At 40.2% G+C, this 16296-nt stretch overlaps 1 protein-coding gene across 1 annotated transcript in view; it reads left to right on the top strand.

Annotated features, from left to right (window-relative positions):
- LRP6 (low density lipoprotein receptor-related protein 6) overlaps window positions 1–15998 on the top strand; it is a gene marked incomplete at its 5' end in the record, with an annotated part of 31611 nt that extends 15613 nt beyond the window's left edge. Inside the window, 8 exons of the mRNA XM_009585547.1 lie at window positions 3231–3440; window positions 4766–4891; window positions 6255–6491; window positions 8227–8337; window positions 10182–10412; window positions 11665–11801; window positions 12950–13047; window positions 14844–15998. Of these exons, the coding sequence (XP_009583842.1) occupies window positions 3231–3440; window positions 4766–4891; window positions 6255–6491; window positions 8227–8337; window positions 10182–10412; window positions 11665–11801; window positions 12950–13047; window positions 14844–15135 (1442 nt within the window). The remainder of the gene's footprint in view (window positions 1–3230; window positions 3441–4765; window positions 4892–6254; window positions 6492–8226; window positions 8338–10181; window positions 10413–11664; window positions 11802–12949; window positions 13048–14843) is intronic.
- Between the last annotated feature and the right edge of the window lie 298 nt (window positions 15999–16296).

Here is a 16296-nt window from a genome sequence, read left to right as displayed (position 1 = left end):
GTGTGATTTTTCAGGCTTTTGTTAAGCTGCTAGAATAAGCTTTTGTTTTGGAAAACATTTCAGTTTTTCTAGAAGATTGGAATTGAGGCTCAGCAACACAGTAATTTTTTTCAGTGATTGACATGTTGTGTCACTGGAAGATTCAGGGTCACTAATGAACTGCGATATCCTGATTGTTTACTATTTTAAAACACAGGACATAAGCTGAGCTGAGTTAGTGAATTGTTTTTTTAAAAAAAAGCGGTATGGTGTATCCCAGTATGTTCTAGGCTATCCCACATCCAAGGTCTGCATGAGTAAAGTAATGGGCAGCAGCAGAAGATCATATGTGCTTTGTTTCTGTCTTTATGTCTGTTACCTGCGGGAAAATAGGACACCAGAGGAGGAGATGGGTCTAAATTTTAAGCTAGTCTGTTTTTAATGATTCTGCATTTTTTTTTTTAAAGATGTGGCTGTTGGATCACCAATGTTGTGTAGTAAAAGCTTGCCATATTTTCAAAGAACATGAAGAAAAATCATTCCAAAACCTCTCTTGCTTTTTGGCATTTGCACCACAAATAGATTGCTATAATCACCACGGTAAATTGCTAACTGCTGAGATGCATTCCTGTGCTTAGGAATGCTGATTAATAGGCTCTTTTGATGGGCAGAGTAATTTTTCTGCATGTTAGCTTCTTAAAAACATGCACAGTCTCTTGCTCTGTCGACTGTAGATGCCGGTACCCATAAAGAGAAGGAGAGTTAGAACGCCTTTTATGTGATGCAGTCCTTCTCTTCCTCCCTGTCCTTCAGGCATGCAGTTAGGACTCGGTTATGCTGCCCAAATGGGAGATCCTATTGAAGCTAACCAGATTCTTCACATGATTAAGGGGTTGTTTATGAAAAGATGACTGGAATTAGCTCCCTACCATGGAAACTATTTGGAAATTACTTCTTCTATTCCAGAATAATTAGTGTGATTTGGAAATGTCTAATGATTCTGGAATTAAGTCATTTTTATTTGGAAATAGAATGAGCTACGGGTGTGTCCTGATTGTTGCATTTATTTGTTTGTTTTTAAGTCTTTTTGTAAAAGGTATTGCTGGAAAGAGAATGGTGATGCCAGGAGACAAAGCTCCTCTTAATCACATCTCCTTTCATCTGACATTCCCAATAAAGGGGACTAGCACCCTGATGAGCCAGCTTCGGATTTTATTGTTGGTTTATGGAAGGAGGGATTTCAGTGTCTCTGTTTAGTCAGAAATAGTCAGTTACACTTGGTCACAAATATTAAAAAGAAAGATTAAGACATTAAGGGAGTGAAAATTTTAAGCTTCAGAGCTTTAGGAGCATACTGCAAAATGCCATGCTGATTGACATGGGCATGGCAGAGCAGGGCATGTAGAGACTCCATTTGGGTAGGTCAAGGTCTTAGTTTTAACTATATTCGTTCCTGTCATCTTTGCATTTTCCCGTATTCCCGGCTTAGCTTTTCTTCTCCTTGAGATGCAGGTTGCTGTTTCTTACCTTTTCCCTATACAATGAGTCATGTTCATGGGGGTTAATAGACGGTTGCAGTTATTTAGTTTGACTTGCATCACTCAGTCTATTAATTTCTACATCAGTCTGGGTATAGCCTCCTTCAGAATCCATCAACACCTTTTCTTGATCAGATCATTGCTGGTGTTGTTCCAAAGTGGTGGGTGAGAGCCCAGTCTAGCTGAGGATTAATATCTGAATTTCCGTGTTCTGCTTCAGATGTTACCACTTGCTAAATGTTTGGAAGGTTACTTAACTTCTGAGCTCTGTATGCATTTAGTGAAAAGGAGATAAATATATTTTTTTATAGCTGAATTTGTTTGTGCGTCATCATCACTGACATACTGTTGATTAAATTCTCAAGAAGCCAAAGAACATTTTTTCTACTAATCAAAACAGAGGGATAGAACCTACTCAAATTATAAAAACATAAAATATATGTGTCTTTTGTCCCATAACATTATCTTGTGTGCGCATGGTAGAGACACAGTAGAATTTTTCTGTGGTATTCAATTGTACTAGTATATTTTTGCAGGACAAAATATAAAAACTTCTTGGAAATTGTTTTGTGGATCAACATATGCAAAGCTATTGTCTTTGTAGTAAAAGTAAAAAAGAAGCACAGCAGTGAGCCCAGATATCTGAAATACCAGGATTTACGTGTAAATTTTCAAGCTGTGGCCTAATTTTAGACTGTGTGATACTGTTTCAGCATTTCAAAATTAAAGCAGATTCCTTACGTTTGTGAGTAATTTTATGCTCAGAATCTGATAAACCTCACTGAATATTTGAGTGTTAATGACCATGTCATGTCATGTAAAATAAATGAAGCATGGATTAAACCTCACTCTTGAGCTCTCAGGTTTTGAATAACGTATTTTCCTTCTGTGTATGAGTTACAAAGTCTTCACTGTCTTTGGACAGTCTTTAATGATACCTTTAAAGCAGCTGTGGACTGTCTTCTGTTTATGTGGAGTGTTAACCATGAAGTGTGGCAGTTGCTCTTGACTATATTTAATGCCAGGTAATCTAGCATAAAAGTCAACAAATACTCTTCAGAGGTGTAAGGCTAAAGCCTCTTGGCTGCTACCGATGATTGCTAAAAGAACTGAGGAAAGTAAGTCTTCACTAGCAAGAGAGGAGCGTTCCCAACTTAGCAGGAAAACCGTAGTGAAGATAATGTAGTTGAAACAAAAGAATATGAGGAAATCAGATGTCAAGTGTTTACCATAATCTCATAATTCATGTGAAAAGTACTAACTACCTTGTCTTCACTTGGATTTTATCTTGTATTAATTAACTCAAGCTAATAATCCAAATTCTTATTCCCTGTTGTATGCCAAGACAAAGCAGTTAATCTCTCCAAAAAAAGGATAGAAGAATGAAAAGAATTACCAATTCCCATCATATCGGTAAAAGACTAGATAGGCTCATGAGAGCTGAGCCCCAACTTGGGATGCTTCTTAAATACAGTAAATGTATTTGAAACACAAAAACTGCCTTCTTGATGAAAGCAGAAAAAAATTTTGATCATCTGTCTGCAAAATGCATCAGTCTTGCATCAGAGGACCCAGGATTGGTTGTGTTTTTATAGCAGGCTTACCTGGTAGTGTAAAAGTAGTAGAAAATAGTGGTGTGAGTAGTGTAGAAAATGTTTGTGATAGTATTTCAGTTGATTCTAGTTGAGCTAAACCACTCTTCCCCTTCTGCAGGTGCCAACCGGATCGTTTTGGAAGACTCTAATATCTTGCAGCCTGTGGGACTAACTGTATTTGAAAACTGGCTGTATTGGATTGACAGGCAACAGCAGATGATTGAAAAGATTGATATGACAGGTCGAGAAGGACGTACAAAGGTCCAAGCTCGTATTGCACAACTCAGTGACATCCATGCTGTGAAAGAGCTCAACATTCAGGAATACAGTAAGTGCAATCCCTGTTTGCAAGTGCAAAAAGTGCCTGCGGGGCTCGAGGCAAGGAGTGGCAGCAGAGAGATGAGCCTGTTTTGCCTTGTCACTGATCAACATCAGTGCAGATCGAAGGGGCCAGAAGTTGGTATTGGTTTTTGTCTGTACATCGCCAGGGTGCAATTAAGTTTATTTCCTTCGGGCAGTTGGCAGTGGACTGGAAATCTATCACAAACCCAGCATCATGTTTTGTTGCTGATGACAACTTTATTGGTAGTCCCATACAGACACCTGGCGTTTGAGTGTCTGTAGGCACAGTGGAAACGTCCTGTTATCCCTAGCAGAGGATTTTCTGGATCACGCTAGTGAGTCGCTAATAGGTGTTTACGCCTTTTAGACAAGCACAGCTCTCAGGGCCTTCTACTAGCAGTAAACGTTTCAATGGACTGCCTGCCTTGAAGGCACGGTGAACAATTTTTGTTGGTGGCAAATCGTATTGAAAGTAAATGACAGAAGAGCAACGTTGCATTGCACAAAGGAAGCGTGTATTAAGCAACAATTTGTGTTGTACGTGGCTGCACTTCTAAAAGTTTTCTGTTTACCAGGATATAGCCTTTCCCCACACACATGCTTGAAACGGTGGGAGCTGGATGGTTAAAGCAGTGGAGCTGCCGTCGTCCTGAAGGAAATAGGCCTGGTTAATAGGCTGTGGTGCATACCTTGGAGAAATATGTAGAAAAATGTCTGGGGATGTTTAATTAAAGCATCAGTGCAGAGTACTACTAGTTTTGTTTGCTATTAATCTCAGTAAATCTGTCAGGAGTTCCAAGAGAAGTATGTTGTCCTTATTAAACATTAAAATGAAGAGACATATTTATCTAGAGCATGTTAATTTGAGTTTCGGAGACAGTGTGGAAGCTTCAGAACTCATAAATTAGAAAAGTTTACTTTTTTAATGGTCTTTGATAGAGAAAATGAAATATGGAATCCAAGGCGGCATCTTTTTGTATTACTAATGCTACTATTTTTGCTGCAGAATTAATTCTACCTCGCACAAGAAGCAAAACACTTAGAGTACTGTTAACTGTTTTAGTAGACCCCATGGCACGATTCTTACAGTGTTTCAGATCACAGACAGTTATCGATGTGCATGGTAGTTATTGATGTGTGTAAACGGAAAAAATGCACACAATAAAATGCAACTTTTTCAGGGTTGTTTTTAGTACTACCCTCCCCAGGGGGAAGGAAGTAATGAAGGGAGTCAAAAGAAATCACTGAAAGGTCAGAAAAGAGGTGGGGAGTTCTTGTCAGTACCTGTCTGTCTTATTTTTAAAATCACAGGACAACATCCTTGTTCTCAAGATAATGGTGGCTGCTCGCACATTTGCATCGTGAAGGGCGACGGCACCACGCGCTGCTCTTGCCCAGTCCACCTTGTTCTGCTGCAGGATGAGCTGTCCTGCGGAGGTAAATCCTTCCTGTGCTCTGTGTCACTGAGCTCTCACCTTCTGGGTTGGGGGTGGGAGGGCGGGTCACCATCTTTAGGGGTGGCTTCTGAGCAGAAGGAATGTGACAGTGCACCAAGTGCTGTTACACGCTTTTACACTCTTACCTCTTTGCTTCCCCCTCCCAGTTAAATCTACAAGTATTGAGAAAGAGTAAGAGAAGAGGAGAAATTCACTAGTTGACTGTTGAATAAGGATTTCTGCTCACACTTTCTACTTCATTTTTTAATTGTATAATTTTTATTACTTTTTTCTATCACTCTGTATATTCTCCTTTTTCAAATGGTGGTAAATTCTCATGTTCTGGCATATTGCACCATGTCTGTGCCATTTTATTCTTCTTTGCCGTACTCCTCAAACTCACCCTGTGCATGTCTTTCCGAACTGCAGTCCCAGAAGGGCGAGTTGCCTCCTCCATGGTGATACGGCCACTGTAGCCTACGCCCTGGTGTCTCCAAGGGTGGGGTTGAAATGGGGGAGAGGAGAGGCACTTTGGTGCTTGGGTCTCTTTGTGCCACCGTACTGAATGGATTTATTATGCAATCTTCTCGCCATCAAGGCGACGTGTGGTCTCACAATGGAACAAGAGCTAACATAATCCAGATATTTTCTCAGAGCAAGTTTAATACCAGGCCAAAAAGCGGGGGAGGAAAGGGGGATTAAAAAAAAGGAAAAAAATCCACACTTACTTACTGCATGAGATTAACAGTTACTGTAGTAAATGTTAAATAACAGCTAACAGCTGTGTTGAGATAGCGGGACTTGACTAGATGGAGCATTTTTTTGTCGTTTTAAAAGAATTTTGTCTGAACAGAGCTGTCGAGGGCACATAACTAGACATTGAGTCACAGTGCATCCATCTGCAGCGCATTACATCCTTTCAACATTTTCTATACAATGACTGTCAAACGTTAAAAAGAAAGTGAGCCATCGTTTGTGTATACACTGGTGTTGCAGGAAAGGACGAGTAGAAAAGTGTGTTGACTTTAAATGAAGACTTTTAAAGACCTACTAAGAGAAGGATGTAAGAGGCTGAAGTGGGAAGGGAAGAAAATAATTGTGTTTTGAGTGTGCATGTTTCTCTGTTCCTCTTGTTCTTTGTCTAATGAGCCTCCGTCGATGTGAGCCTGCATCAGTCGCACGGGGCTCAAGGTCTGCACAAATGACTCTGGAGGCAGTGGGGGTGGAAGTTACCTTATGACATGGCACGTTTATCAGCTGCTTGATAAATGAAAGCAGCTGAGCTCTTCTTGTCCTTACCTATCCTGATCTGCTGTTTGTTCACCTGGATTTTTAATTTTTGTTTGTTTGCTTGATTTTTAAAGAACCACCAACATGCTCCCCTCAGCAGTTCACCTGTTTCACAGGTGAGATTGACTGCATCCCGGTGGCCTGGCGCTGTGATGGTTTCACTGAATGTGAAGACCACAGTGACGAAAAGAACTGCCCAGTGTGCTCAGACACCCAGTTCCAGTGTGAAAGTGGACAGTGCATAGACAGTGCCCTCCGGTGCAATGGAGAAGCAAATTGCCAGGACAACTCTGATGAGAAGAACTGTGAAGGTACAGAGGATCTTTCGGAGTGTGATGAAAATAAAGCTGTCCTGGCAACACTATGATAGATACCGAAGTTATTGCTGAGTAGGATTTGAAAGGATCCGAGGTTCTGCTAGTTTTTAAACTGATCTATTGAATAGGAAATTATTTCACAACTCCATACTTTTGTTTCTCCACCTGTGAGATAGAAATAACACTGATCTCCTGCACAGTGATTTAAGCTCTGTTTGCAAAAAGTACTATTAAAAAGATGACACGTTTTTAAGCTCTAAAAACCTGGTAAGTGGAGATGAATTACAAAGTGGAACAAATCCTTGTCATAGTCTTTTGTGTACCTTGTACCGAGTAAAGGTCTTGGGATTGTTTATTTTATAATACCTGAACAAAATGAAGTTAAGCTTTTGTGAGTAAGTGGGAGTGAGAGACAGACGAGGTTTCTGGAGACCTCTTCTTCCTATAGAGCACAGCAAAAGAGAGAGTTTAAGCCATTGTTACAGAGGGAAGTGCTATTGCCGACACAATGAGAATTAGTTCCATTAATTTTGGACAGGACAGGTTATGCTGGTGGAATCTGAACTACCCCACGACTATACAATGTGAAACACGAGCAAATTTGCCCTTTCCCCACTGTGCCAGTAGTGAGGAGTTGTAGGGACAACTTGTAAGCTTGAAAGGATGCCCCTTCTCTATATCCTTTCAGTACATTTTCCTTCTTTGAAGAGATTGTCTAAGGGTCTTTGAATCAAGGCTGAATTTCTTTCCAAAAGATGTGCTCCAGCTCGAACAAAAACATACAGACCGATGCAGAATTTCCTGTGTGATGAAAAGTGATTGTTAGCCAGATGAGATGCTGACATCTGAAAATACGTTGTGCAAGTTAGTTTCCCAGTTGCCATCCAGCGACTGGACATATCAGACCAGGGGCTGTTTATCACCTTCAAAGTGGCCCTGTTATTCCGAGTATTCAAGTTGATTACAGATCAGAAAAGCCTTTAGTTTAACTTCTTAATTCAACTGAAGTCAGAAAGGATTTTTGGATTTATGAGAAACAGGAGGCAAAAATATGTGTAAACAACAGCAGCCAGCACCTTGCCTGCAGTACCTTTTTTTCCCAAAGTGGTAGTGTATTTTTTTGAGTGTACTGGCAAAGCTCCAGTTTTATCTTCTGTCTTTCATTTCAGTTTAAAAACATAATGTCAAGTGAAATACATTGTCCCATGATCAAGGAGTTTTCAAGGTTTACAGGAAAAGCATGAGGGCATTGAGAAACCACATTTATCTTTCTTAAACAATTTTATCATCATGGTTTGGCAGATTTATTTTTAATAACTTAATTCTTCTCTCTTATATTACAGTAAATGCTTAGAGTTGGGAATTCTTACAGTAATTTTGCAATAACAACCATGTCCTGGGATAAGTGCCTGTGTTCTCAGTGGCCTTCTGCTTCTGAGTTATTTTAGTCAAGGTAACTTTATCTTGTAGTGTGCTTATTGTAAATAGGCAGTAAGGACCAGGTACCCATTGTGCAATATCCTCAACAGAACACTGAATCACTTTTTCTGCATGGTTGGCATGAGGGATTTTGTGTGTCACTGGCTACTTCAAGAAATAAAGCTAGCAGCAGGCTAAGCTCTCCCAAGATACTCCTGATTGTATGCTTTGGTGTCTTGTTTTCTTAATCATTTTAAAGAGTAGAAGTCTTTGATACTGACTCTTGGTGTGTGGGGGATTCTCTTTCCAGTGCTTTGTTTAACCGATCAGTTCCGCTGTGCCAGTGGGCAGTGCATCGGGAAAAGCAAGAAATGTGATCACAACCTGGACTGCAGTGACAGCTCAGATGAGCAAGGATGCTGTAAGTGTAAAACCTGAGACTAGAGACTTGATTGCAGCCTCTGAAATTTGTTTCTTACCTTCTCTATGAGTTAGATTTTACTCTGCCAACCAGACTGAATTAATTGTTCCCCAAAAGAATGCTGCTGTTCATAACTGCTGTCAAGCAATTAATGCACAACATGGTAGAATAGGAATAACAAAAATAGCTAGTATTCTGAACAAGTAGTCTCTGAGGCAGAGCAGGCTATTAATTTTTCCACTTACCTTTTTAAACTTTTAAAAGAAATAAAAGGTTTGTTTTACTATAATCTGTTAGTATGCTGAGTTGGTGCAGTGTTAAAAAAATCTTTCTAGCAGCATGAGGCTTTTATATATAACTGCTCTGCTTCATGGTTTTCTCATCCAGAGAATTAATAGCAGGTGCTTTTAGAATCAGAGGAGCACTCTGTTTAAAGAGTAAACCTTCTAAAATTTCCTTTGTATCTTGAAAAGATGTAATTCTGAGCTTGATTTATGATTTGTAACATGTGATATCCCCTACCTTGAAATCTCCAAGGCTCTGCCAGAAAACCACTGCCTTTAAAATTCCAACTTGAAAGTGCATTTTCACTGTTGGTGCTTTAAAAGAAATTGTAAATAGGGACATCTCTTCTTGTGTTAGAGTGTATCACAGTTGACACACACATAACTTGAAAATGCAAAGCCGGAGTTGGACCCTTGATCTTAAGAAGAAGTAATAGGAGATGTTCTGTCATGCTACCAAGTTATTAGTGATATTATCACTATACAGACATGTATAGTTATCTTTATTATAGTTCATATATTTTCTGGTTTTGTAACAGAGGATGGAAAATTAGCCCACCCAGAGTAAGACTGCAGTTGTCACTGTCCCTCTTCCAGTATGATCAGAAGTCTGTTTACTTATCTCTGTAGACTGTGACAAGCTGGTTAAAGTGTGGGTTTGGTGTTCAGGGAGAAGAAAATGTGTTGAGGAAAAGACTTTCAGTAATGGATAAGATGTAAAACACTGACTAGAACAGGAAAATACTTTAAAGTCTGCTTTTCTTGTCAAATTCATGAAGCACAGGCAGGGGGTTGTCAGTTATTCCCAGAAATGTCATTGCTTAGAATGGTAGGGAAAGCCACTCATTTTGACTGTTGAATAATCGTTTCAGATACAAATTCCTCATAAGGATGGCACCTCTAAAGCTGAAGTTCAGCTATATCTGTAACCGTCAGTGTGGGTTGGATGTCGAGTACGTTAGGTAGTTTAATAAATGGCACCAAACTGAAAATTCATCATTGGTGCATCACCTCTACTGTTCAGCGTAAGTGAAAGTTACACAGTTGAGAAAAGGGAATGCCAGTCTGTTACATTGAGTGATAACCTAGGTGCTTATGTGATGAGGTGCAACATGAAAAGTAGTTGTCATTGTCTTTAATGACAAGAAAAAGCATAAATCGAGTTCCCAGCACAGTGCTGTCTGGAGTCATGGCTGCAAGTCTTGTTCATCCAGTTCAAAGGATAGCCCTGCCTGTCAGCACGAAGCAAGATCAGGACCTGGTTCATCAACCTCCCTGCACATGCATGTACTATTCATTTCCTGGCATTTGTGATTCAAAAAATTCTCTGCATGTGTGGAGAGAGTAGCACAGGTGGCCCTTTTGGACACTCAGAGTCTTTAAACGGACCTGTCCCAGTGCCTGTTTGTTCGTCCCGTATATTAATTTGAAAGCTGTTGTCTGCCTACAGAAGAGGAGGCTTCTATTTTTTCTGTGTGGAAAGATGTCAGGAAAACTGATGTTGGTACACGAAGCTGTTGGATTAACTTACACAGTCTGATTTTTCCTTTTTCCTTTCAGACACAACAGAGGAACCTGCACCACAGCCCAACAACACAATAGGCTCCATCATTGGTGTGATCCTTACAGTTTTTGTGGTTGGAGCAATGTATTTCATCTGCCAGAGGGTGCTGTGCCCACGCATGAAGGGAGATGGGGAAACAATGACCAATGATTACGTGGTGCACGGACCAGCCTCTGTACCTCTTGGTTATGTGCCTCACCCAAGCTCTTTGTCAGGGTCTCTTCCTGGTGAGTAAATAGTGTGATCCTTGTCCTGCTCTTTGGCACCACATAGTTGTAGCTGAGGATACTGTGCACATATGCAGAGGAGATGTCCGTTCCAGATGCATAACTCCTGGAAGTTGTTGGAAGCCAGGACCGTCAAGGCTTGTCACCATCCTTCTTTATATTCATGAGCTGCTATTCACAAGCATTTAGATACTTAGCAGAACCATAAGCTCAAATAGATACACGTGCCATGGGAGTTCTCTTCTTTTGCTACTAAAGAAGCCTCTTTTTGGACTATTATAGCATCAGAAGGTGTCATGACAATACAGGGTAAAATTACACAGAGTTATATTCATGGGACTTTAAACATTATGTAATTATTCTTGTTAGATCTGTAGACTGGGTTTGTATGCTTGTGGAACTTCCTGTAAAGTCTGTGATGACCAGCAATAACTGTGGTCTCAGCTTATTTCGTGTGATGATGAAGTTTCCAACACCAATCCAAGTGAATGATGCTACCACTGTTTAAAAAGTAAGATTTAACCGCAGTGTTGCACTTCATTTATATCATTGCTTCTGTATATATTGACTAAATATGTACTGTAACTTGTGGCTTTGGATCCAGCAGGTTCCAGTCAGAACACAGAGGTTCTGTTGAGGCTGTAACAGGGTTAAAATAATGCACCAAATTTCTTTGCCTTCTGTAATAACCTGCTTTCATAAGGAGAGTCTTTGAGCAGAATTTTCACCATTATTTTGAGCACAGTGGCATACCTCTCTGTTTCCCACTTGGACTCTCTGCCAGCGTGCTTCAGTCCAGTAGCAAAAGCTCACTTAACGGTGTGGAAATGAAAGAACACAAACCCTCTCTTCCCTCGCACAAATTTCAGTTGCTCGGTTGAGGTGGTCAGAGTCAGTTTCATGTTTTATTCTGAGGCATAGAAATAGTGCCTGAATGCCTGTTCTCTCAAGTCTCTTTCAGCCGTTCAAGTGAAAGAAATCTGTTTCTCTTCACACAGCTCTAGCATAGCCCAGTGCCAAGTCCTGCAGTTGAGTAGCTGATAAACAAAACCAACGTGCTTATTCCCTGACCCTCTTCATTCCAGTTGTCCATCAAGGAGCACTGAATTTGCTCTTAATACCAAGAAGATTAATTTTGGTTTTAGGAGTTGTGCTTATACTGCTGTTATCCTCTAGATTTTTTTTTTAAGCTTTCTTTTCTCTGTTTGCTTCAAAGAATGGAATATTGACATACATCTGTGTTCTTCTTTAGGGATGTCTCGAGGTAAATCTGTGATCAGCTCCCTCAGCATTATGGGAGGGAGCAGCGGGCCACCCTATGACAGGGCCCATGTCACTGGAGCCTCTTCCAGTAGTTCTTCAAGTACCAAAGGCACTTACTTTCCTCCAGTAAGTCATTCTATTATTCATAGACCTTTAATAACTTTCAGGGAAGTGCCAGTGTCTTTCTGAGGATAATTAATTGACAGATTAATGTTTTGTTTTGTTTTAGATTTCTAGCCTAATAAACTTGTTTAAATATGGAGTAAGTGATTTTGAAAGGGAAGGGAGAGGAGATTGTCTTCTTCGAAAACAGTATAGGAATTTTCTGTTAATTTTTAAAAGTTCTGAGAGAGCTGGGTGCCAGAAAAAGATGTTAGATTGAATGTCAGGAGAGATGAGAAAATCCCTATAAATGTTGAGCAGCTCTGGCAGAGCGATCTCCTTTCATTATACTCTGCCATGTGCCTCTGGAGGTAAGGCTGTGGTTGATTCTGTATAGACCTTTCAAGGAATTAAAATTAAGTTTTGTGTTCTGTGTCTTGCAAGTGACAGATAAATAAACAAGTGTCTTGCAACTCCATAGCATTCCTCTAGTCACAAATGGGTAGTGTGCTGCGCTAGATGTTATATGAAAGTTGGTACCAGCCCTAGAGGGCTCCCTGTCTCTTTACTTCTAGCATCAGTGGTAGTTTTTAGCTATTTTTATACGAAGTCCACCAAGCCACTATCAAGTGTTAAAAAATTACGTGCTCGGTCAGTGCAGGTTGAAATCTTCAACTGTCTGTTTTCAGTTCCGAGAATCAATCAATCATGTTATATCCTTAAATTAATCAAAATACTGTTTGTGCAGTAAGAGCATGCCTGTATAGGGAAGAAATGCTTGCCTTGGACAGCATGCTGCAAATATTATAAACAGCATAATACTTGGGGACTAGCAGAAGCAGACATCTGCCAGTTTGCCGAGGGCAGTGGTATCCCTAGTGACAATCTAGTATTGAACAGCTAGCTTCAACTTTACTTTCCGGTACTGGATATGTCAAAATAGCAACAGCAATCACCGTTTTTTGAGAAGAGCTTAGTAATAGCTTATATGGGAATAGCAAAAAGTGACATTTCCAGTGTCTGTTAAAGAACTGGGGAATAAACATGCAGTTCTTAACTTAAGGTTCCTATTAAGCAGTAGTAAAAATAAATTTATAAACTGATGTTGTCTTGATTCTCCTTCATATCTTTTTTTTTTTTAAACTGTGGCTTTTTTCTTTTTTTTCCCTTAGATTTTGAACCCACCACCATCACCAGCTACTGAACGTTCACATTATACCATGGAATTTGGTTACTCTTCAAACAGCCCATCCACTCATAGATCCTACAGGTAATTATTATTACAATAGCTTCCGTCAGGATCAAAGCAGTTAGTGTAGAAAATGCAGAATAAAGACAGCCTCTGCTCCATAAGAATTGCAATCAAAGGCCCTAATTCTGCAAGCACTAAAACAGGTGCTTAAATGGGTTCACATGTATCGTGTCACTGAAGCATGCGTATAAGTGCAGCACTGTTTGAGGTAAATCATACAATAAGTGGGTTAATGGTACACTCCCAGATATATTGCTTTAGGGGGAATGACAACACTCATCATAAAATTAGCTGAATGCCAAAAGAAACCTGGTACCATGATAACTTTGAGCCAAAAATACTTACCCTGGAATGAACCCTGCCTTTTTTTAGGCTTCTGTCATAAATAACTTGTTATGTAATTATAAAAAATGATAGGCAAAGACCATGCAGAGGAAAGTTGGCAATATAAAGGCAAGTGAGAAGTAACATTAATATTATGGCCTAGATAAAGCACAGAAATTCTGGTTTGACATATTAACGGTTAATATCTGGAAAAGGTTGTTAACCTTTTGCTTATTTTTTCTGGCTAATATTTATGGGCATACAAGCTTTATGTCTGTTTACTTGAATGTATCTTTCTCACCTTCCCTGTAAGATGCTTTTTAGAGTTCATTATCATTTTATAACTAGTCACCAAAAATAAAGAGAGACCTACTACCCAAGGGTGTAAAGGTTCCCCTCCCAAATCACTAGTAGATCTGGTCAATGGGAAGAGCGCGCTGTGTTTGTCTATTGGAAGAAGTGCCTCCCTAACACAGAGCCTTTGGGGGCTTTTGGATAATGAGGTCTCTGGGGCTGAAAAGACATCTCTTCTCCATTAGCAGAAAATATGGCCTCTGTTGTGCAGAAGGTCAGACCAGATGTTTATAATGGTCCCTTGCAGCCATATGAAAAATCTTTTAAAACGATGAGTAATTTTCTAATGAAATAAACCCAAATTTTGGCACCAGCATGAATCATGCTGATCACTGGTTAGCTGATGTGACTTTTAGTATTACAAATGGTATTAGGGATGTAGTGTAGGGTTGAATGTTTTCCGAATGCTCCCCCAGCCGAAAATAAACCCTGGCCTTGCTGTTTCTGATCTTCCTGTCTTTCCTAACGTTCTGACTTGAATATAGAGGAGCCGCATCCCCACCCACCCCCAACTACTGATTTTGATGCTGGCAATTGTAGCTACCATGCACCTCCCTTTCTAATTTGTTTTCTTTAAACTATCTTGGGCTCACTTTAAGAGATGTTTTGTGGTAGCAGCATTTAGGAATTCCATCCCAGTTACTGCTCTGGCGGGCGACTCTCCTGACTGCTATGAATGTGCCAGGTGATTTTCAGTCTACCTCTCCCTCTGGACTTGAAAATTAGCATCCATAAACTGGATAATAGAATCATAGAATATCTTCTCCATACAATTGCACCACAGCTATTTTTTATCCTGGTGCCTTTCCAGCCCCACTCTCTTAGTAGCAACATTTTCTACCTCAGCTAAGGCCTTAGGGAGCCTATTGCCTGTAGATAATTAATAATTAGAACCCCTTTAACTAGTTGCTATAATTTGATGCTGTAGCGCAAAGGTGGGCCTTCTGCAGGGGGGTTAGCAAGTTTGTGATGTCAGAGAGAGGAGAGCGTGATGCTGTGTATCTACTGCAGAGAGGTTGACCAGCTCTCTGTTTCCACCTTGGCTTATCCGCCACTTGCTTGTTCGCAGGCGCGTCACTTGAAATGCACAGTCTTTCTATATGCCAACGCTTTTCCCATAAATCTTCCCACTGCAGCTACAGGCCTTACAGCTACCGCCATTTTGCACCTCCCACGACGCCCTGCAGCACGGATGTCTGTGACAGTGACTATGCCCCCAGCCGAAGGGTCACGGCAGCGACAGCCAAGGGCTATACCAGTGACTTGAACTATGATTCAGAGCCCGTCCCCCCGCCACCCACTCCACGCAGCCAGTACCTGTCAGCGGAGGAGAACTATGAAAGCTGCCCGCCTTCCCCGTACACAGAGCGGAGCTACTCTCACCATCTCTACCCACCGCCACCGTCCCCCTGCACGGACTCCTCATGAGGGGTAGCCCCCCCGCCCCGTTATCTGCCTCCGCCGTGAAAGTGTAAATACAAAATGTTCTACTGGGGAGGGGGGAGGGAGCTCTCGGCGAGGGATGAGGTAGGACAGTGTACAGTTAAATGTTATTAAATGGGGTGGAGGAATACTGAAGATATTTGTACAGAAGAAAAAAAAAAGGATATTTATATATTTTCTTAAACAGCAACTGCTGCTTGTGCCATAAGAAGAAAAATTTTTGTATAAAAGAACCCAGACATTTGTACAAAAAGTTTTTATTTTTGCAAATGGAACACAAAAACATGCCTTAATCCAGTGAAGTGACTGAGCACATAAGGAAATGGAAGGACCAGGATGTGTTACTTGTCCAGCGAGGTGAGATGTGGAGTTTGTCAATACCAAAAATGTTTAAAGTAATTAATAATAAAGAAGTCCGTCTCAGAGCAGCATACCATAGATACTTGGAAGTAGCCAAATAACCTCTATGTTAACTACGGAGGGCCAGCAACTAAAGTTAAACTTGAAAACGCAGTCAGGACAGATATTAACCTTACACAAAGGGCTTTGTTTTCTACAGGAATACAGCAATCGTAGCAGTGAATCCAGAAAAATAATCACACACTTTTTTAAATGAATACACCTCTGTTTTTCCTTAATGCATTTACCAAACTAGAGCATTTAGAGCTCTCTCCTTGCTTCTGGAATTTCAATGATTTCTGTTGGGTATATTTTAAAGTTTGCTTTTTTTCTCCTGTTTCGCTTTTCCCGCCTCTTCTGCATCCTTTCTTCCTGCCCGTGTCACTTTAAGTCATGATATCCTTATTTAAAGTACAGCTAGAACTGGGCTGCTGTTAAATCTTTTTTTCTCCTAATTAGCCTTGTCATGCAGTGAGTATCATGCTATACATTACCTTCTTCATTTTGCCAACATGGTAGGATTCTGTTTTGTACCAGGTCAGTACGATTTTCACACAATTGACAAGGGTAATATGCATATACCTGAATGATTTTTAGTCCCTTAAAAAAGAAAACCTTATTTTGACCTAGTGCCCACAAAATGTCAAATATTTTTATACCACATATAATATAGACAGCATATTTATAAACTATAAATTTAACTGTGGATTGTTAGTTTTACTGTAAATGAATAATATATCCTTGCAG

Source organism: Fulmarus glacialis, unplaced genomic scaffold, assembly GCF_000690835.1.
Source record: "Fulmarus glacialis isolate BGI_N327 unplaced genomic scaffold, ASM69083v1 scaffold18329, whole genome shotgun sequence".
In the NCBI taxonomy this organism is placed as follows: Eukaryota; Metazoa; Chordata; class Aves; order Procellariiformes; family Procellariidae; genus Fulmarus; species Fulmarus glacialis.
This window is presented reverse-complemented; position numbering and strand designations above follow the sequence as displayed.